Here is a 21464-nt window from a genome sequence, read left to right on the forward strand (position 1 = left end):
TGTATTATTTTGGTCCAGTCTATTGAAGGAGTCACCATTTCACTGATTTTTTCCAGAGGACGTGCTTTGATGTGGAGGCACCTTTCATGTACCGGTAAGCGGTAATACACTTTTGGCCCAAAATAGAATGCTTGCAGTACCCCCTTACACCACAAGATGACAATGCTTTTCAACAAACACACATTCATCCAGTCGAACGGTTCTCTATCCACTTAAATGAACAGAACGGCAGTGAGTACAAAACAAAAAAGAACACTCGGAAGGACAATGTGGCCTAAATTCACGGGGATCATTCTGCTTGTGATAAAGATCACTTTGTGGAGTCGTAAGGACACTGAGCGACTGTTTTCATCTCCAGGAAAACTAAGCAATGCAGAGAGTGATAGAAGGACAATGCCAGTACCAGTACTGTGCACCAGAGGAGATCTTTCTGAGTCACCAAAGATATCTAACCTTGTAGCCTCCTTGATGGATGTGATTAAACTCAATTTCCTCAAACAACAGGTCCCTTCACGAACACACAGACTCAAACACTGTGTCCTACAGTTTGTATCCTTATCAGTATCATAATGTTCTCCCATGCATAGCCCTCACATACTGCATTAGAGTCAATATGCCGTCAATTTACCATGAACTTGCATTTTTTTCTCCCAGAGACAAAATATTACTTGTAAAAAGGCAATAACATCTTTGTGATTTCAACTGTACCGGTAACTCAAGTTTGTTATAAACAGAAGAAAATGTGTGACGTAATCAAGACTATCCCTATCATGGCAGATTCTCTTCACATGCCAAATCACGGAAACTGAACGCTGTAATGATTTCACTCTGAGAATATTTACTCTGTAAACACTTTGATAATGGATGCTTGAGTCTCTCTTCACTTTGAGAGTTGTGTAAGAATGTATTCAATCACTTGGTTATGTGACTATCGAAAGTTGTTGCTGCCTCTTAACCACTTTTCTCCCATATTTACATTTACATTTTGTCATTTAGCAAACGCTCTTATCCAGAGCGACTAACAGTAAGTAACTTACAGTATATTGTCCAAACCTCTGCCTTCCCTCCCTCCCTCCTTTCCTCTCCTGTCCTTTTCTCTTCCCTTCCCTCTTCTGCTCTTCTCTTCTCTCCTCTCCTTCTCTCTGGCTAACCTCAACTACAGTAAACTACTCCACCTTCGTCTCTGCTATATTGTTCCTGTGATCACGGACTCTGGGAGCTCATTAACATTCCTGCCTGTCCGGCCTGCTGGCTCAGGAGAAAGGCCAGTAAGCCTGGCGGTGGGGAACTCCACCGTTGACGTATACAAGGACACAGGGCCACAGAGACACTGGGTTACAGACAAGAGAAGAGATACATACAGCTCCTATTGTAGCAATACAACAGGGCCATATCATAGAGATGTACACAGCTGAACAGGTTGTGGCGATCAGTGGTGCTTGGTACTGTGTGTGTTATTTTCATCCCTTGTCCTTCTAAAAATCTTTCATCACTTTTGTATTATTCTGGGTTGGTTCATATGGGTTCAATAACATTTCTTTAGGGCTGGTTGCTACAGAGGCAAAGGTAATAATGGGCAACAAGAGCAGTGCACATGGATATTCTCATACCAGCTAGAAGAGTAACATACTTGTAATGGACACAGCATAATTACTTCAATGTATAAGTAGGCAATGAACAACAAAGTAAAAGTAGGCTATATTTTGGTGAATCAGAAGCGCACATTAAAAGTACAAGTACAATAAAATGCATTCGATTTGAATTTTATTGTATCATATCCAGAAATCCAACAGAGTAAATACATCAGATTACATTTACTCTTCATTATAGCCACTAGTTTTGTGAGAAAGCTTGAAGCTGAAAGTGCATTACACCACAAGGTTTCGCTGTTTAGCGTAAAATATTCGTCGTTTGTCACCGGTTGGACAGTAAACTCTTCGTTTGGAGAAGTAAAAAATGTAACTAGCCTTTTATGACTGGTTTTACTCAACGATTTTAATGGTTTTATCAACAATACATTTTTCTTCCTTTCTCAAATGTTTTGCTTGGTTTAATTCCATTCAGAGTAGGCCTAATTATGGAACAAATATGTGACACGTGTGTGCAAATCATGCAATTTAGTCAGCCAGTATATAAAGCATTATAAAGTAAAGTAAAGTAAAATAAAGTACTAATTGAATCAATTCATTAAATCTGAGAATAATAAGTCAATGTCGTGTGGTCTTGACATGCGAATGGCCTCATACAGACGCTCTTCACAATATTCCGTGAAATCGTACAATAATGAAACTTTATCTAACTTCACCGAGTCTAACTGCTGAATTCCGTTAGCCCGGCCCATCTGGTGCAGCAAATGGCCCAATTCACCAGAGAGGTGGAGGAGTGAGAGGCGAGGGGGGGAAAGGGGATCGGATTGAAAACAGATCAGCCTGAAGATATCTCCACCGCATGTCTAGAACAACTGACGATTAAACCTAGACGAGTTTTTACATTTCGTCAATAAGACAAAACGAGAACAATGCTTTTGAATAATCACGAAAGGAAATAGAAAGTTTTCCGCTTCATTATGATGGATTGTAAAAGTTAGATGACTAACTGCGCTCCAGTAAAATAGTCGAGGGATGCCGTGTCTCGAACTTTGTAGAGTTTAGAACAAGTTTCCGTAAGGCGCGGAGCACATGGAGTTTTGTGTCAGTTTTACTGATGCATAGGTATGTGTGCGTTTCATACATAAATGTATCATTTTACTGACAGCTATCGGAATCAGTGCCAGTCAACGATTCACCGGACAAAGTGAATTGAAGAGAATCGGTTCAGAAAAAGAAAACGCGCAAGGTAGGACCATTCAGTGATGATGATGCTGGCTGTGCATTGATTAACTTCTGAAGTTTACCAAAGTAATTTGGCATAATTCCTTTATGCTTAACATTATTATTTGTATATATGGCTTTTGAAATAGTATCTAATTGCCTTGTAGCATTACTTTGCGTGTCAAGGACAAATAAGGCACGGGGTAACTTCACATCTCATTTGCACTTTGAACTTATCTGACATAGGAATCCAAAAAATTCTGTCTTGCAACTTGATCCATATGTGAAGAGATGTGATCTGAGTCCGGCGCCAATCCTTTTAGAGCGTTCATATAGGTGCCTCTGTTCACCAAAGCTTTTGTGGCTGTTCAAGTATTCTTTCAAATTGAATTGTTTTACTGTAAGATTTTTTCCATTGTAGAAAAAGGCATACAAAATGTATATGTGTGCAACATTTGGTCTTTAAAGTGTCTGTCAGTCACATACTGTATAGTTGAAGATCAAAATATAACTTTGTTTCCAGCAATGCAATGCAAACACTTGGCTCCAAATGAAAGTGTCTCACAATGCACCACTCACCACACTCTTAGTACACAGATCCTACTCCTCAACCACTTTCACATACCGATTTAAACAATCTTGAATTACGTGGAAGTGTGTGTGCCAATCCCTGGATCAGACAGGTCAGTGGGACTTGTGTACCGACTGTTGAAAGATTGAAAGTTTGTTGTTTGCTCTCAAGGCTGAATAATCAACAAACCCTCCAGGCTTTTGTACTGTTATATTTGCTGTTGGCTTTTACTTTATCTAAATGTTCTTAATGATGTCACACTTCTCAGGCGAGGGCTGCCTTTTTGGCTGTTTGAGCATGCTGATCGGGGGGGGGGAAGGATCTGTCTAGTTTTGTGGGTTACGAATGTATTTTAACACTGGGTTTCACAAACGCATCAGAAATGGACCTACAGCAAAAAGTATCAGATTACTTAGTCGAAGTACAAAATGAGTGAAAATGGTTTTGAAAGCCTTGGGATGAAAGCGTACTTTTGAAATTGTAATGTTGAATAAGAAATACTGAAGTACTAAATATTAACTCGGACCAGACATACTGTATATTCTCAGTTCGAAAAGCACTTGGGGTTTGCATTTCAGTGTGTGTGTCTACCGCTATGTATGAAATGTGTATGGGTGTGTTTGTAATTGAATGTGATGCCCTGGTTCAAAATCATTTGCATGAGAAAAAAAGTTTTAGTGCATTTGCCATTGTGTGGAATGAAGAGTTCCAGCAGTCATGCCTGGGGAGAGAGAAAGGATGTAAAGAAATGATGGGCTATTCAGCTTATTCAGCCTGGTCTGGGGCTCCTCTCTCAGGGCGCTAAGACCCACGGTGGCGATGTCACTTTCATCTTTCCCCAGTCAGCCCGCCAGCCTCTGTGTGTGCATTCGTTTTCACACATCGCTCCCCACTCCCCCGCTTTATTGATCTGGCCCTTTTCTTCTCTGGAAGTGAGTCTGTGGAAAATGCAATGAACCGCACTGGTGGAAAACGGGGTGAAACTTTGTGAAAACAAACACCAATGTCGTGTAGCATGTGGTGGAGCAAAGAAGGGAGAAATCTGAATGACTGTGAGGAGAACACCCCATCCATCCTCCCTCTTTCTCAGTCCCCCACTAAGAGATCTCTGAAGTTGAGAAGGGAGAGTGGTCCCCCCCCCCCCCCCCCCCCACACACACACACACACACACACACACCACCAACTTGCTGAACTTAAACACTTAAGACATTATGCTGTACTGGGTCAATGAAGCTGTTCAACACAGCTCGTCCTTCCTACACTGCAGTCCCCTTTAGTCCAACGGTGGGACAGTGATAGTCTGGCCACTAGAGGGTCCAGTGGTTCTGCCAATGGTTCTTGTATTACTGCAGAAATCGAAATAGTGTTTAAGAATCTGGCTGACCTGGATAAAATACAGCTGGTCCATATCCATTTTCCCAGAGGTGAAGTATGAAAGAAATTGTTCAAATGTACTGATGTTATGCCATTATACATTCAATGGTGAAAAGAATGGCAAGCCCCCTGTGGTCAGTGCATGTCCGGGCCCTTTGCCTGAACAAAAGCTGGGTGTCCAGAAGTTCCTGTCCAGAGTAGGGATCTGTGTGGGAGAGGCTGATGCAGTCTCACTAGAGCTGAATTGATCGGTATTTAATGGCCATTTAGGGAGCTGTAAGAAGACAGCTATGTTTTAAACTGCTCCGTTGTGGTCTCTCATGGCAGGCCTGTACTCGAGATGGAAGGATTGAAGTGTGGGGGGGAAATGAAAACGAGAAAAAAGAAAGAGAGAAGGTAGGGGATGGGATAGCTTACATCCATTTTGAGATCCTCTCAAGTCCCTCTCTGCTTTGGTTTGGGTGGCAAGTGGACAATCCCAATTCTCTAGTGGCTGTTGTTCTGCAGCCCTCCAGGCATCCGGCTCATTCTTCCTCAAGTGTTCGGGGTTCAACAGGATCGCATCATATCCGGGAGACGAACACAGCATAGCCCTCATCCTCCTCTCCATCCCTACTTCCCCTCTCAGCCCCAGCCATGCTCAAATACATTCAAAGCCATTCAGGGAGAGGCAGGTCACCCTCGATTGGGTCTTTGCTTCTCTCGCAATCGAAAAGAGAATGACAAACCATATGTCTGTGTAAAATAACAACACTTCAAAGCCAGGAAAGAGCCCAATGTGTCTTTAACAAGCCAGTTAAAGGTTGAAATCACTGACAAGCTCATTACAGTAATTGACCTCATCAATCATCTCTGGCACTCCCACCTCATCAAAAGCAAGAATGTACAATTATGAAGGAGCTGGTTTCTCTTGAGGAAGCAGTCTTTCCAGGTTTCTTAAAGTAATGCATCTCGGCCTAATTATCTTGTTCCTACTCATGCCATTTTCCTCCAAAGTCTCAAATTGCATTTCCAGAGACACCAGAATGGGAAGTCAAGGGGCCTCCAGACTCCAAGGTCTCAACGACCTCAACTAGTTTATTTTACTGAGGTCTGTCAAGAAGGTCCCAGCATGAAAAGAGAGATAGAGAGACCCAGAGAGAGAATGAGATAAACAGAGAGGGTGTGTAGAGGGAGAGAGATAATTCACATGGGGTTCAAGCGGGTTACCTTGATTCATCCCATCACTAATGAACTCCTGTTGGGGCACAGTGACAGGGTGATCTGCAGTTTCCTCAGGAAGTAACTTTTCAGTGGTGGCTGGCGGAGAGGATCTGCATCAAACACTTACTGTGTTTTCTTCACTACCAATGAAAATAATCTTCGTGTGTTTTAAGTGTATGTGTGTTTGTGTGGCGTTTAGAAGACTGACGGGAACTCCTTCCGAGACAATGGTGCATTGTCTCCAGTGTTTGGCATGAGTCGGTCTTAATGTGATGCAGAGAGCGAGTAGGGTCCATGTAGAGGCCACGAGCATTCACCAGGGGGGGGGGGGGGGGGGGTCTGTTTGTGCTTCCAGTGCAGGGCTTTGTGTAGGGAGGGGAAGCCTGGTTGTAAGTTGTGATTTATCCGGATGCCTCCCGTAGCTAAAGTAGGCTTGAACTGTAGGGGCTGGGTGGTTGGGCTCATCTTCTTACGGTTTTCGATTTGATGAGCAATATTAACTTCCAAACATGGTTGACTCTCTGCCAGGCCACAGACTCCTGTCTGATAGACTGGGAGGCTGGGAGAGAGCTGGGAGGCTCGCTGGCAGCCATGTGGTAGTCTTTAGCGATCGGCTCCTCTCTCCTTCTCCTCCTCCCTGCACGTCTCTGCTATGGGCCTTTCTCTCTCCCTCTCCTCTCTCTCTCTGTCTTAGGCAGACTCTGGGCCCGGGCCAGGCTGAGGTTGTGGTGTACTCGTGTTTGGTAATCTCCCCATCAGAAGGAGCTGAATGGGGATTGTATAGGGCCATGCTGTCTTTGTCTTTAGGATCTGAGAACATGAAAGGCTGTCCCATGGTGGGCAGTTCACACTGGGAGTTCAGAGTAGCCTCAACAGGTGGTAGCGGTATAGCAGAACATTCCAAGGAGAGGTGAGGGAAGAGGCCTGTTCTCTCTCGCACGACTCCTCTTCCTCTGTCCTCGAGAAGTGTGGAACCCATCTCAGCTGGCCGGATTCGAAAAGGAAGGGTGGGTTTGGAAGTCGCTGTCGGTGTGAAGCCGCCCGCTGCTTCCATGTCATGTGGGTTTCTGTAGTTGTCACCTCTTAGTGTGCTTTGACAGCTGGCAAGACGGTGACCCCACACACTCATATAAACACACTAGGGCCTCATACACCAGGGGTCTCTCCTTCTTGTCACCAAGGGCTGGGATCTGAGTCGGCAAGCAGCTGACACGTTGCCCACTAACACCACACACTCACCGAGATAATGCCGGCATTCATAAACAGTTAAAGTGGAATGATAAACGCCCACAGCCACAGCACGGAAGTCGCACCGCAGAGAATACCAACTTTGACTTCTACCAACTTTGATTCCCTGGCATGTACAGTTTACGCACACTCGCACACACAACACCCACACGAGTTCTGCACACACCACCCACCATCGCCTAAGTAGATGGTGAGAGTATTGACAGCTGAAACTGTTGAGAGTGAGTGCTAACAACACATTTATAATAAATGACTGGGGGCCAAATGTTGTGAGGAAGCCGACTCAGCAATGTGACACTAGTGACAGCTGGCCGTCACCTAAAACCAGGGGGTCCCCCTAAGAAAACCACCAACTTACATGACATAACAAAGATCCCTGCCAAACAATCTCGGTTTAAGAAGAGTTTTGCTACAAAATACATCAAATTTGTCTTGCACCTCCCCTGACTGCAAGCTTAATCACAAAGTGAAAGAAAAAGCTATGGGCAGCATCACAAATTAGCTAAAACTGTATTTTTTTTATTGAAATAACTGTAAAAAACTGAACCTATCAGCTTGGAAGTCCTCCTCGTAATTGTGTTGAGGTTGTGATCTCAACATCTGTTTGCCATTGGTCAGGAGAGACAAAGAGATCAACCACAGGATATTGCATCTACTAGCATGGAATACTGGGGCACATCCACAAGACTTGTCTTGATCTTTCGATGTCTTTTCTTGGGATCTGTGGTAAATATGGTCTTGAAGTTCAACCCAACAATTCGGGACTCAAATCAATTTGTAAAGCCATTCATCAGAATGTCATCAATGGGTTTAAATGTATTTTTTGGAGTGACTGCATAGACTGTATTAATCTTCTAAGTTAAAGCCCATATCCTTCTAGGTGATAAGGTCACCTAACCACCTCTGCTACATGTGCTCTTCATCGTCTAATCGGGCACCTCCTGCTCGCGGAGGCTATCCCTCAAGAATGCGCGTGCCCTGCTTCACTGACCAGAAGAACCCATTCATAATGGGACATGTCACACACCACTTATTTCTGCCTCTGAATCAGACTAATGACTAATGTGAACCTCACGTTTTTTATCTCTTGTTCACTGTTCTGCCCTTTCAGAGGTTCAAAGTGTTATTTGGAGATGTCTTTCCGGAAACAGTGATTCATCTATCTCAAATGTGCCCTTCGTGCTGCCCAAACTTGTACCAGAGACACATTCCCTAGACATCCACTGTATCTATTGTAACAAGCCAAACTAGACGTATCTGATGATATGTTTGACATTTTATCAGCCATATAATGCTTCTTATTAGTTCTTTTTTCTCCACAAAGCTGGCAAAAGCGCTACTGAAACATATTGTGGGTTTTCCTGGGAGTAGATTATACTGCTATAGAGGAACAATGACTCCTAATGCCCACAGGACCAGACCAAACATATCTCTGTCACTTTACACACCGCCACATTACCCACAAAGACAGGATGTCAGATAACAACTGATACCAAAATAAACTCACAATTTCAGGACAAAGCATCTGATTGTCTTCGTGTTTGTTCAGATCGAATGAACCAAGGGATGTTAAGGAAGGCACAATCACTAGAGGAAAGTGTAAACTAAGTATCTCAAAGTGTAAACCTAATACCTGTCTGTTCGATAGACTGAATCGAGTTCAAAAGTTCAAACCTTCACTGGATGAGATAAAACCACGTAATGAAGCATGTATTCATCAACAGCCAAACCACATTGGGAGTGGAGGATTATAATTGAGGAGATAGCAGAAAGAGGAACTCTGTGTGTTACTGTCATGACCACACACACAACCCCTGAGAGAGTGCACTCTGTGCCGGTTGTCCACATAGTAAGCACTGTTGCACTGTCATTACTCTCCTCAGTGGGATGCAGTGAGTCTGCTTCTGGTGCCTCTATCAGTCCGTCCTGGAAGAGTCAAGAGCTCCCAAAAAAGTGGTTGCATTGGTCAAATTGTGGAGCGTGTTATATGCGTAGTGTGACGGGATACAGCAGAGTACAGTGAATCGGAGATGGGTTACTGTGTAAAGAGTTACAGAAACCATTAGTTTAATGTTGTATAAACAATACTTGGCAAAAATCAGGAAGTATGCACAGCAGTGGCCTTCGAGGGAAAGGTAGTACTAGCGAAGAGAGGATTAAAGCAAATGCTCGCACCGGGTAGCTGAAAGATTTATGTAGTTATTTTGCGATGTGACTAGAAATTATATAAATATGGACTATTTCTTGACTTCTGATCCTCGATCTTATATTTGAATGTTTGGATAAAAGTGTCTGCTAAATGGATAAAATATCAAATTTAAAATGCTTTTATGATTCTATTTGTAACACATGCAAGAAAAAGCCAGGTTTGGTCTGACCAAAGTGGTTAGGGCTGGCCTAGGGCTGGCCTTGGCCATCTTAAAACAGCTGTATTTTGTCTGAATTAGCCTGTAGCTTTTTGGGAGGAGCAAGTAAGCTGAATTGGGCTTCCTGGATGACTTCTCTTAATACACTGTGATCTATTGAGGAGAGTGTGCAGACTTTACAGTTTTCAGACTTTAGTGTGTTGTGTTTGAGATCCTGGTAAGGTGCCACCAGTGCAAGCAAATTCCTGAAAGGTAGACTGCTGGCAGCAGACTAAGGTAAGCACTGAAACGGTTTGTGGATAAAATGCCGATCTTAACTCAGACTTTCTGACTGGAGTCAAAAACAGTTGTCATGAATGGTGATTTAAGTGAAGGTAAAACAATTAAGCTTCCAATTAGGAAATAGATACTACAGAGGCCATTAGATCCTTGTTAACCCGAGGGACAACAGAAATAGATCAGATTTTGACTGCCGAACAACTCAACCAGCACCAACTCCTAAAACACGTGCTCAGCACAAGTCCAGCCGTCTGAGTTGGCACAGGGGTATCCAACCTCAGACAGCCCACACAGTGTTTACATTCCGTTATACATAGGTTACATAGCTGGAAATTACATGGGAAAGCAGGAATAAGGTGGTACCAGCATCAGTAACACACTGGGACTCCGATCTGAAGAAAGAGGAGTTCAAACTGGAAATCTTCAAATGAGAGGTGCCCTTTGAAGTCTGTTTGCATTCCATCGAGTGTTGGTGAAAGGGGATCTGCTGAACGGTAGTGGAGAGAGGAACACTTGAAACTGAATGAGGCGCTAAGGAAAACACACACCAGGTTTCTTAACAAAAGCCTGGACAGAGAGAGAGAGAGAGAGAGAGAGAGAGGAGTCAGAAGTAGTTGAGTTACTTCATGTCTGGGCTGTTTCAAGGCCTTGCGTGGTTAAGTGGCATGTCCTAGTGATTCATCTCTGTAAAGGCTGACAGTGGAGGTTACTGGCTGACAGAAGAATTTATAATGTACCGAACATTTGATTGTCTTTCTAGTTCACTTCTTCTTTCCCTTTTGTACGAGCGAACGTTGTCAAACAAGGATTGTTGTCTGTATTTGACAACCCCTGCTGCATCGCCTCAGAGATGGTCCCTGCCATTACAAATGAACTCAGATGATATCATCAAAGATATGGTTAGGTCTCAGCTGTCCTCTGCATGCCCCGTGCAGCACTGGAGGTATGATTTGTTATTTGATGACACAGGTTTTCCACAGAACCACACAGTAATTTGTTGGGATAATTTACCACAATGTTTTAAAGCAGTACCTCAGTGGAAAAAAATGCAGCCCAAAACTAGCACTGTGGCTGCAGCAAAAACACTCCTTTACGGAATACCTGACTCAAAGACTAATGCTGTATGTTGCACTTTAGAAACGAAACACCCAAAACGGTCTCAGCCATTGCCGCCTTGGTCACTGAGAGAGGTGTGTGTGGGGCAGCACAAAACAACAGAGAGGAAGGCGGCTGGGGGCAGGGGATTATCCCATCCTGCACTGCCCTCCCCTGCCTCTGGTCACATGGGCTGTGGGGTAAGGAGGGGTTCTTGGGTGAGGAGAAGGGGGGGGGGATTGTGATCCTGTTCGCGCGCTGCACTAGGCTGCCCAGCCAACCAGAAGAAGAGAAAAGAAATGCTCTCTTGTTGTTTGTTCTCCTTGGCCCGCCATCTGTCCTTTCAGTTCCTGACACCTGTACTGTCCCGTCAGAGCCCGGCACCCCTGTCAGAAGACCAGCATGGGTCTGGTCTGCAGGGAGACTGTGGGTGGAGTGGGGGTGTGGGCCATCCAAAGACCTGCTGGAGATCTGAGGAGGTGGGGGTGTAGGGTGAAGTTGAGGATGCATTTTAAGCCAAACTCTGTGAATTACTCTATGAATATGTTGTTTTCTGATATCGTAGCCCTAAATATATCTGACTTGTTTGCGTCTTTGTTGCAAAAAAACATACCTATGTTTTAATAAGGTAACTGAAAACCACATTCTTGGCATGACCTAAAAGCAAAAAAGATGAAGGTGATGAAATGTTCCAGATGTTGATGAAACATAAAGCGATCGAGGGGACCCTCAGTCACACAGAGACATCAACAACACACGTTGAAGGACAGAACGTTGACATAGAGGTTGTTGACAAGGATCTATACCAAGACCCCCTGTTGATGGTAAAAACTGTCTCACTGAGCACTTAGTTTGACTACTCACCAATCCTTGATTTATAGAACGGCTTCTAATTAAATCCCCCAAATTGTGATTCATATCGCTGAAACAGCCTCTATGAATGAGTTGTCAAGAAACAAGACTAGTGCGAGGACTTTGCCTTTGGCAGGAGAAAGGCAGAAACAGATGCCCCCCTAAACCTGTTAGCTGCCCACCTCTAATCGGCTTACCTTGGCATGGGGACAGGCGACTAACACCTATGAAGGGTCACCGGAACGGCATGGCCACCGGCCCATACACACACACACCCACACACACACAAACACTGATCTCACCTCCAATCAAACACAACATGTTGGGTGAAAATGCTTGAAACCACAAAATACTTAACACTAGAGCTCACTCTCAGTAACATGGCTGACTTTTCCTTGCACAGTTCTGTACATTGTAGTACTGTACTGCTAACTGAACTAGTGTGGTAGTGTCTAAGAAGTGTTTACTGTATCTCTTTTGTCCCTTGGAGTACTGTAGCTCTTAAAGGATTGTTAATGTCCTCAAAAGCACCACATGCATGACACAGTACAGTACTGTATGCGTTCCATCACTCAATGGATGTTTAAAAAAATATAGTTTGAGGGCACCTTTTTAGCAGGATTTAAGTAGGAAATTATTTTTACAAGCGTACATTTGTTTCCATAGACTTGGAGCATGTCGAATCATAAACACATTTCTATTTTACGAGTCCAGCCACTTCCAGCAATTTCGATTTTAACCAATGCTGTGCATTCATTTGAAACATGGACCTGTTGGGAATCTTAACTTCCCTTCATCCATCTTCTACGCTGTACATACTACTAAACACCTACAATGGATGTGTTTGGACACAGATGACCACAGGTTGGTGAGTGTCTGGAAGGGCCCCGACTCTCCACCTCAGACCGCGCCTTGTTTGCACTTAACCGAGGATGATCTTGTAGGTTTCACAAACTCAAACAAGTGGCATGCAGCCAAGTCATCGGTCATTCACGCAGGCATGTGGAAGTATTGACACAGTCCCAGAGGCTGAGGCTGCAGCCTGCAGTGGGTCTGTGTCGTTTACAAACGAAGGGGGAGCTCTATGTACTCATCACACCAAGCTAAGAAACTTGGCTTCACAACCAATTACAGACTTGAATGACTTGAAATGACACAAACACATTACTGCTACATAGTAACTGCACAGTGTGGAGACAAACTGTCACATCACTGAGAAAGTTGTTTACTCATTCAAACATAAATAATGTTTTGTTATTTCGTGCTGAAGGCACACCCTTTTTAATTGTATTTTTGCACTTTTAATTTGTTGAATGGTGATTGTCTTCAGACTTATTCATACCAGCGAGAGAAAAAATACATTCCCTTCCTTCTTACAGTACAATTTGGTCTTTATATTTAGTTAAATGTGTATGGGAATAGTCAGACCAGACACGCTACATGATGCAATATAACAGACTCCATTGTGGCTTTGGTGTCTTTTTGCCTCAGTGCTTGGCAACGGCAGGACCTCCAGAAGATCCTGGTTCATCCTGGTCTTAAAATACACAAGAGCACACTCTTTGTCTTTCGTCTTCTTATGACATGTATATCTTTGTATTTCTACTTACACAAACAATCTGCAACAATTTGAAATGTCACACACAACCGTCAAAAAGGTCTTCTTCCACATCTGCTTGTCATCCAGCTCACCGTTCTTTGTTTCTCTCAACCCCTCCTCAGGTCCTCTGAGCTGTCCACCATGGAGACCTCGGCTCAGGCAGCGTCTGAGAAGAAGGAGTGCAAGGGATCAGGCCTGGACCCCAGCAGCTTCTCTGATCTCCCCAAGAAACCCTCCCCTACCACACTGACCAGAGGTACGGAGGCTCCCGGCTACACTATACTTATTGTTAACTAGTCAGGTGGCTGAGCGGTTAGGGAAGCGGGCTAGTAATCAGAAGGTTGCCAGTTCGATTCCCGGCCATGCAAAAAGGACGTTGTGTCCTTGGGCAAGGCACTTCACCCTACTTGCCTCGGGGGAATGTCCCTGTACTTACTGTAAGTCGCTCTGGATAAGAGCGTCTGCTAAATGACTAAATGTAAACTAAAATGTATATTTAGCATAATACTATTGAGCACCATATCCCCAGTACGTAAAGATGAACTATTTTCATTGAAACATCATTGTGGTTTCATTGGATTTTCCTTTGTGATGCTCCTCATGCAAAGCACTGTAATTTGACCTATTTCTGCTGTCGAGCTACTGAATGATTGACCCTGATGTGGCCTTAGAGCAATGTTGGTATACAGCTCCTGAAGAAGAACATTGCATTGTAGCATATTCAGATCCACAGATCGGTAGCACGTGAAAAGAAAGAAGTGTTTCAAAGATGTCAGAGAATGGTTGAAGAAAAACACGGTAATGAGGTCCAAAAACCTTGCTCTCACCTCTCGAGTATAAACACTATGAATTACTAAAACTGACTGGCACAGCAGTGGATGACACAGCGCATCAGCGTCCTCTGACAAAGACGAGGAAGGCAAGCTACTGTACCTTTTGATATGCTAATGAGATTCTCTGATACGGTGGCGATATTTCCGTTTAATGGTAAGCTTGGTGGCCTGCCACAAGCCATCAACGTGAATTGTTTAGAGAAGCGGGTGAGAAGTAGGACATTCACTGTGGCCTCCCTGGCAGCTGTACAAAGCCCCACCAAACCTCAGCATCTGGACAGAAACGCAAGTCGGAGTGAGGTCAAGTTTTTTGGTAAGGCACTACCTACAGGATTTCTCAACAAGATACTTCTCCCATCTCATGTTAGGAATGGAGAGAATCCAACGCCTCTCACGGAGGGCGGGTGGGCGTCCGGTCTGAGAAGATACAGAGAGAACGCGAGAGAGAGGGATAGAGGTCTCATGTTTTAAAGATGAAAAGGGTGATGTGTGTGTGTGATGAAAACTCCCCATAATGAGGTTGGAGGACCTTGTTCGTTGCCTCCCGAGTATCGGCTTTATAAATTACTAACGCTTGCTGGTGGAGGGGTGGACATTAAAAGTCTTTCAGAGATTGACAAAGACATTTTCTAAAAACCTCCACTGAAACAGTGGTGCTGCAGATCAGTCCAGCAGTTTTACTCTTTAATGAAGGGCTTGGTGGCCTGCCATCCGAAAACCTTAACCTTTAATTCTTTATTTGTGGACATGGTAAAAGGGGGACATTTATACCCATGCCGGCATCAGATACATGTGGGTCGCTCCTTTGTTGTACTTTTGAGCAGCCTTTTATATCTACTGGTTTTGTAATCAGTATGCCGATCATCATAACATGAATACACCACCAAACCTTGGTATGTATTCACAGTAAATTGAATGAACATGAATGGAAGATTTCACTGCGGCTTTTTCCCCCCTGATGTTCAAGGATAAAACAAGTCCCTCAAAGCACAGCCCCTCAAAACACTTTGCCTTAAAAATGTCAAATCAGATACAAGTTAAACAGGGAAGATGAAACGCCATTCATGAGTGCCAGTATAAGGAGCTGTCAACCGCTCCTATGTGTCACTTTGACACGTAACCAGTTAATAAGACAGCTAATGAAAGCCCATTTCAGTCCTGTTTTACAGAGACATGCCTTGCCTTGTTAAATCTGACACCGTGGGTTTGAAAATGTAATGACAATCTGGCCCCTAGAACTGACAGTGCACAAGGCCATGGAGCAGGGAGGAGGGCAGGGGGGAGGGCAAGGAGGAGGGCAGGGAGGAGGGCAGGGAGGAGGCTAAGGGGGAGGACAGGGAGGAGGCTAGGTGGGAGGGCAGGGAGGAGGGCAAGGAGGAGGGCAGGGAGGAGGGCAAGGAGGAGGGCAGGGAGGAGGGCAGGGAGGAGGCCAAGGGGGAGGACAGGGAGGAGGACAGGGAGGAGGGCAGGGAGGAGGCTAGGTGGGAGGGCAGGGAGGAGGGCAAGGAGGAGGGCAAGGAGGAGGGCAGGGAGGAGGGCAGGGAGGAGGCTAAGGGGGAGGACAGGGAGGAGGGCAGGGAGGAGGCTAGGTGGGAGGGCAAGGAGGAGGGCAGGGAGGAGGCTAGGTGGGAGGGCAGGGAGGAGGGCAAGGAGGAGGGCAGGGAGGAGGCTAGGAGGGAGGACAGGGAGGAGGCTAAGGGGGAGGACAGGGAGGAGGGCAGGGAGGAGGCTAAGGGGGAGGACAGGGAGGAGGGCAGGGAGGAGGGCAGGGAGAAGGGCAGGGAGGAGGGCAGGGAGGAGGGCAGGGAGGAGGGCAGGGGCGAGGGGGAAGAGCAGCTGAAGGAGGGAGGGAGGTTGAAGGGGGCATGTTGTTGGTAAAGCCAGCCTGCGATATGCATCAGGCTTCTTTCCCTGGGCCTTGTTAATGGTTTTAAATGGGTACCAGCATTCTTTCTGATGGCCCGCATCTGTCTGGCCAGGCAGGCTAGCACAGGCTTGGGGTAAACTAACTCCTGTAGGCTTCTAGGGTGTATTAGTTCTTCTTGTTCAGTACTTCTGTGTGTCACAGTTGTTTCTTCACTACGCTCTTTATTTTCACCTGAACTAGGCCAGTGGAACAGTGTCTATCAGTAATGAACTGCCTCGACTTCAGTGTCACATACATCTTTCACAGAGCCGGGCTGTATATTTAGAAGGAGATGAATTCTCTGAGTGGAATTCCTACTTTCCTTGGTGCCCCTTCCCACAAAAGTTTCAACTGTTTCAACTTTTGCTTTTAACGCTACACCCATTGGTTCAACCAGCAGTCCTATATGAGCAGGCCACTAAATGGATATAGGAAGATGTGTCCAGTAATGTGTGAGTGTAGCTAGATTGGAAAGAAAGTGAGTGACAAGCAGTATTGTCAATCACAACCCTGTCCCAAGTGGAGATGAATAGAGAGCTGTGGTCAGAGAAGCGAGGGAAGAAGGCTGAGCAGTTAGGGAGTCGGGCTATTAATCAGAAGGTTGCCTGTTCGATTCCGGCTGTGCTATATGACGTTGTGTCCTTGGGCAAGGCACTTCACCCTACTTGCCTCGGGGAGAATGTCCCTGTACTTACTGTAGTCGCCCTGGATAAGAGCGTCTGCTAAATGACTAAATGTAAATGTCAATGGAAGAAAATGCGTTAGGTCTTTAAAAGGGGACAGTACTAAGAGAGAAATGTTTATGACGAGGGTGATGTGTGTGGCTGAAAGTTGAACTGAGGAGGAGGAGAATGAGGGGGGATCAGGGAAGATGGAGCTGAGAGGTACGAGAGGGTCTCTTCTGCTCCAGGGCCTCTCATCTGGTTTCAGAGCCCCGCTCGGAGAAGGTGCTCCATGGGTCAGGCCACTTGCAGAGAAAAGCACCCTGTGAAAAAAGGCTCCCCGCCCGCAGCCCACTCCAAAGGGACAGCCACTAATCTTCCTGAGAAAGGGGGATTTCGCCCTTTCTTTCTCTCCCTCTAAATTAGGCTGTTACGCTGCCGTGGGTCCACGGCAGGGTGAAAGACTGGAGGAGAAAGGAGCTGTGAGGCTCACAGCTCCGAGGTTAGCCAGGGATGACTGCACTCACATCAGCCCCCCCCCGACCCTTCTGCCCTCCAGCCTTGACTTCTTGGCCCTTCACCCTGGAGGAGAGACTCAAACAATGAATCTCCTGATGAGTAACATGAGGGAACCTTCTAGTCCTCCTATGACACAGATAGTTTTTGTCTGACAAAAGGTAATCATTTGCATAGTTTTGGAAGCTTATGCATACTGTACAGAACCATCTCCTCAGTTGTCTTATCATATAAAAACGGTCCCATTTCCCACTCTATGACAGATAAAAGCACTCTTTCTTATCCCCTGTCGATTGTCATGTTGGGAAAGAACCGACTCCATACAGTGTCATCGGTTTCGCAAAAGTGTATCAATACAGCCAGACCAAATAGCCGATACCTGAGAAGACTAGTGCCCAAGAGGCTTACAGGAAGGCCTATTGACTGAGCCCAGCGCTGGCTTCCTGTCAGGTCACATACTGTCAGGAACTGTCCTCCAAAGTGGCTATGACACAGAGAGATATCGTTTCAGTGCCGGAATAACTTTCAATTTATGGCCATCTATTGAAAACCTTACAGGTCGTTTTACAGCCTGTGGGTTGCATTTTATGTGGCAAATGTTAAACCTGGATTGCTGAGCAGGTCATCCGGAATGCTTCTTCTCGTATTCACTACATTTGAACAATGTTATTCCTAAGGTTGTTCTGTGCGCACTGGTGATAGTACCTTGTTTGTTTTTGTTTCATGGCATCGACCGTTCTGTTTTGCATTTGCTTACATTCATTCTTTAATGCGGCTTATATAAGGTTAACTTTATGGCTTTCCAAGGTCCCTTCTTCTCCTTCCCCTCTTATCTAGGGTTTCACTCGAGGGAATGGCTAGCCAAGAGAGAATTTGAAGATTAGAAATCCTAAGTAAAAGCAGAAGAGGCATTTTGTATTTTTTTTTAGGAGTCCACTTTCTGTTGATTGCAGTGTAAACAAGTCTCCCCAGAAAAAGGGATCTGTACTTACATGCTGCTGAAGCACATGTTTCTTGTATCTGCCACAGTCAATGAGGGAAAGTTAAAACTAGAGAACTGGCCTAGATACTGAAGAAACGTGTAATGCACTAGTGTTGTAGGGTCAGATACACTTCTGTCATCTGATTGACTGGGATGAGTCTCAAGTTTTTTTTAAGTTTTTTTTGCATTTTGTAATTCTTTTTACATGTTGTCACTTTAGAAAATTCTATTGATAGTTTTGTTTGATAGGAGTAAATAATTCCTCATATAAGATAACTGCAATACTTAAGAAGAATAATTAACTCTGTTGTAAACACAGTAGCCAGATATTTCTCTCAGATGAAATCTACAAGACCAACGTTTTTTTGAGAGAATATGTTATTCTATGTCAAGAATACCATCCAATAAGTTATATCAACCAACTGAAGCCAACTCTATATGTTGGCTGGACATACAGTAACACTAACAGGCTTTGACAGGTCTCTAATGTGGTTATAAAACATATATCATTGTGAAATGAAAATACAGCTAAGATAATGGTTGTCTCTCTGGAACAGTCGCCCTCTGCTTCAAAGCTTCTAGTTAAAGAAGAAATAAGCAGTGCGCTTTGGGCAACGTCTGCACACATAAATCTCTCCTTACCAGAGGCGTCCACGCACAGGGTCCAAAGACAACAAGTTACATTCCTCTCCATTTACAAGCACAGGGAGACGAGTGAGGAGCAGCAATATATGGATGCTTTAGGGGATTAACCAACACCCCCCCCCTCACTCCTGCTATCTTCTCCTCTCTTTTCCTCCTCCTGCTTCCTTTTTAAAACCATGCCATTCCCAGCATGCCCTGTTTAATCCATGCCTCCTCCTCAGAGACGTTTCCTTCCTGTTTCAAATCTGTCTTCCCAGCCTGCCCTGCTGTCCTCCCGTCTTCTCCCAGGTGCCCCCTCGGATGACCCCAGCCTCCTTCCCCTTCCTCACGCCACACTCACAAACACATACAAACACACACGCACACTTGTTCCACTGCCTGACGTCTTGGTTCCTTCTTCTGTCCGCCAGTGTAGCCTTTACACTCACAGTTGAAGTAAACCAAAATAAACTTTGGAGAAGTTAAACACGTTAAAACAAAATGGGCAGGACTTGTAAACATTGACGGGAGGTGCTTACGTAAACAGGCCTGTTCCTGAGGCTGCACGGAGTGGGAGGAAGGACAGTTTGTGGTCTGCTGTGCTCGCCCCACCTCTCTCTCTCTCTCTCTCTCTCTCTCTCTCTCTCTCTCTCTCTCTCTCTCTCTCTCTCTGGGTTTGCACACACACACACAGCTGTGGTCAGCGTGGGATAGACAGTCAGACCAGCGCAGCCAATCACAACTCCCAGCTCAGAAGAGTAAGAGGTCACAGAAGCATGACAAGAAGTGCATGTCTGGAGTCAGCCGTGCGTATGTTGAGAATAGAAAAGGGCAATATACAGATGAAAAGACTTGCATGTCTGTGAGCCAAAAGTCTGGGCCATTCTGGTTGATACGATCCATTTATGAAGTGTGAGTCACCTGAGGTCATTACATCCTCAACGGTTCCGTAATGACTCATTTGTCACTCAGCCTGAGAAGAGAAGACACTGGACAATAGCCTTCCCAGAATGGGAGCCTATTGTAACTGTGTTGTCGCAGCTCTATTAAGCTCACAGAGGAAATAGATTTCCGCTGACTCTCGGATTATTCCTGGGGGAAGGTTGACCTGTGGATAATTACAGATCTAAGGTTACAGAGCTGGCTCTGTGGGGCATCAATTTTGAGCCATTAGCAATTAGCATTATTATTTAGAGCTTTGGGACAACGTAACACACAATGCACTTAATCATCACCTGCACCTGTGCACAGTTAACTAGAAGGCAGGAAGACGACTGAAACACAACTGAAACCCAAACCCTTCAAAGGCTTAACATTGTTTGCTGGCTCCTTCGTCGGAAGCATCCGTCGGCTCGCCAGCAGCTCGTTTCTTTGAGGCGGCGTACAGATTCCATAAACGTTTTCGAGAATCTCAACGTGGCCCGTATTTTTGTGGTTGGGTCCTTAGCAGGATGAATCCTGTCTGAGACAGACAAGAGGGAATGGCCCTGACACCTGCTGTCGCAGGCTGGACTGGCCCAGCTCCAGGGACAGGACGCAGACGAGCTACAGTAAACTGTTCGACCAGCAAAATAAGCAGACAGGGCTGCCTGTGTAAATGCTGAGGGCCCAGGGATAACAAACACACCGGCCTACGACTCTGGGATCAGAAGCAGATCTGGCTGAACCAGGGGCCACAAGGGAGTAGTCCAGCCCAGCACTGACCCGACCAGCCCATCAGCCTAACTTAGTCTAGCCCTAGCCCAAGGAAATCATGCTGTTTTAGTTGTGTCTGGTATGGGAGACTTGTTTTGGTGCTCTAATGCTTTAGAGCCTTCTCTCCTTACTAAGAATTAGAGTTGTTCTGAGCCTAAATCCGAGGGCATATTTATACCCTGTAATCACAGCCTAGCCAAAAAGACCAACGTTGGCTCAATGTATGGTTGCCATGGTCACCAAAAAAACAAGGTCAACAGGCTGCCAAATGGAAAACGTGTTTGTCTATGTGTGTAAAGTACATCAGGCAACTCCGAGAAATGTCGTAGGAGTAATGTGGAGATAGACATAGTCATTTTCGGAACAACCGGGTGGAGATGAAAGGATACAATGATGGAGTGATATCCCTGTCTTGGCAATTATGGATATTCCTCAAGAGAGAATCCCCTCATTTTCAATGATGGAACGTGTTTTATATGCAAAATGTGATCCTTATTTCAACTTATCTTCAAGCTCTGCACTGTTGCTAAAACCAGTTCATATAGTAGGCAGCACAGATCAGTTTAACCAGAGCCTAAATTCAACCAGATGAAATCAGGAGAAGACATTATGATGTTTGACCATATTCTGTCATATGAATGAAGGGCTATGCATGTGCATACCTGGCTGGGGCTTCAAAGAGTTCCAGGGTCATCCCTCTGCCAAAGCAGATGCAGACATGTTCCTCCTTCTCCCAAAACACACATATAGACACACACTTGGGCAATAACTCTCGGAAACGCATTCACAGTCTCCTCAGCCTGACAGTTGAACATGGACGTTATCTTATCTGGGATAGTGAGGATGG

The 21464-nt window shown here is 45.1% G+C and overlaps 1 protein-coding gene across 1 annotated transcript in view; it reads left to right on the top strand.

The window, feature by feature from the left end:
- Positions 1-2718: 2718 nt before the first annotated feature.
- gli2a (GLI family zinc finger 2a) overlaps positions 2719-21464 on the top strand; it is a 57943-nt gene continuing 39197 nt past the window's right edge. Inside the window, exons 1-2 of the mRNA XM_067253773.1 lie at positions 2719-2835; positions 13522-13655. Of these exons, the coding sequence (XP_067109874.1) occupies positions 13541-13655 (115 nt within the window). The 5' untranslated portion in view covers positions 2719-2835; positions 13522-13540. The remainder of the gene's footprint in view (positions 2836-13521; positions 13656-21464) is intronic.

Source organism: Osmerus mordax, chromosome 2, assembly GCF_038355195.1.
Source record: "Osmerus mordax isolate fOsmMor3 chromosome 2, fOsmMor3.pri, whole genome shotgun sequence".
Classification (NCBI taxonomy): Eukaryota; Metazoa; Chordata; class Actinopteri; order Osmeriformes; family Osmeridae; genus Osmerus; species Osmerus mordax.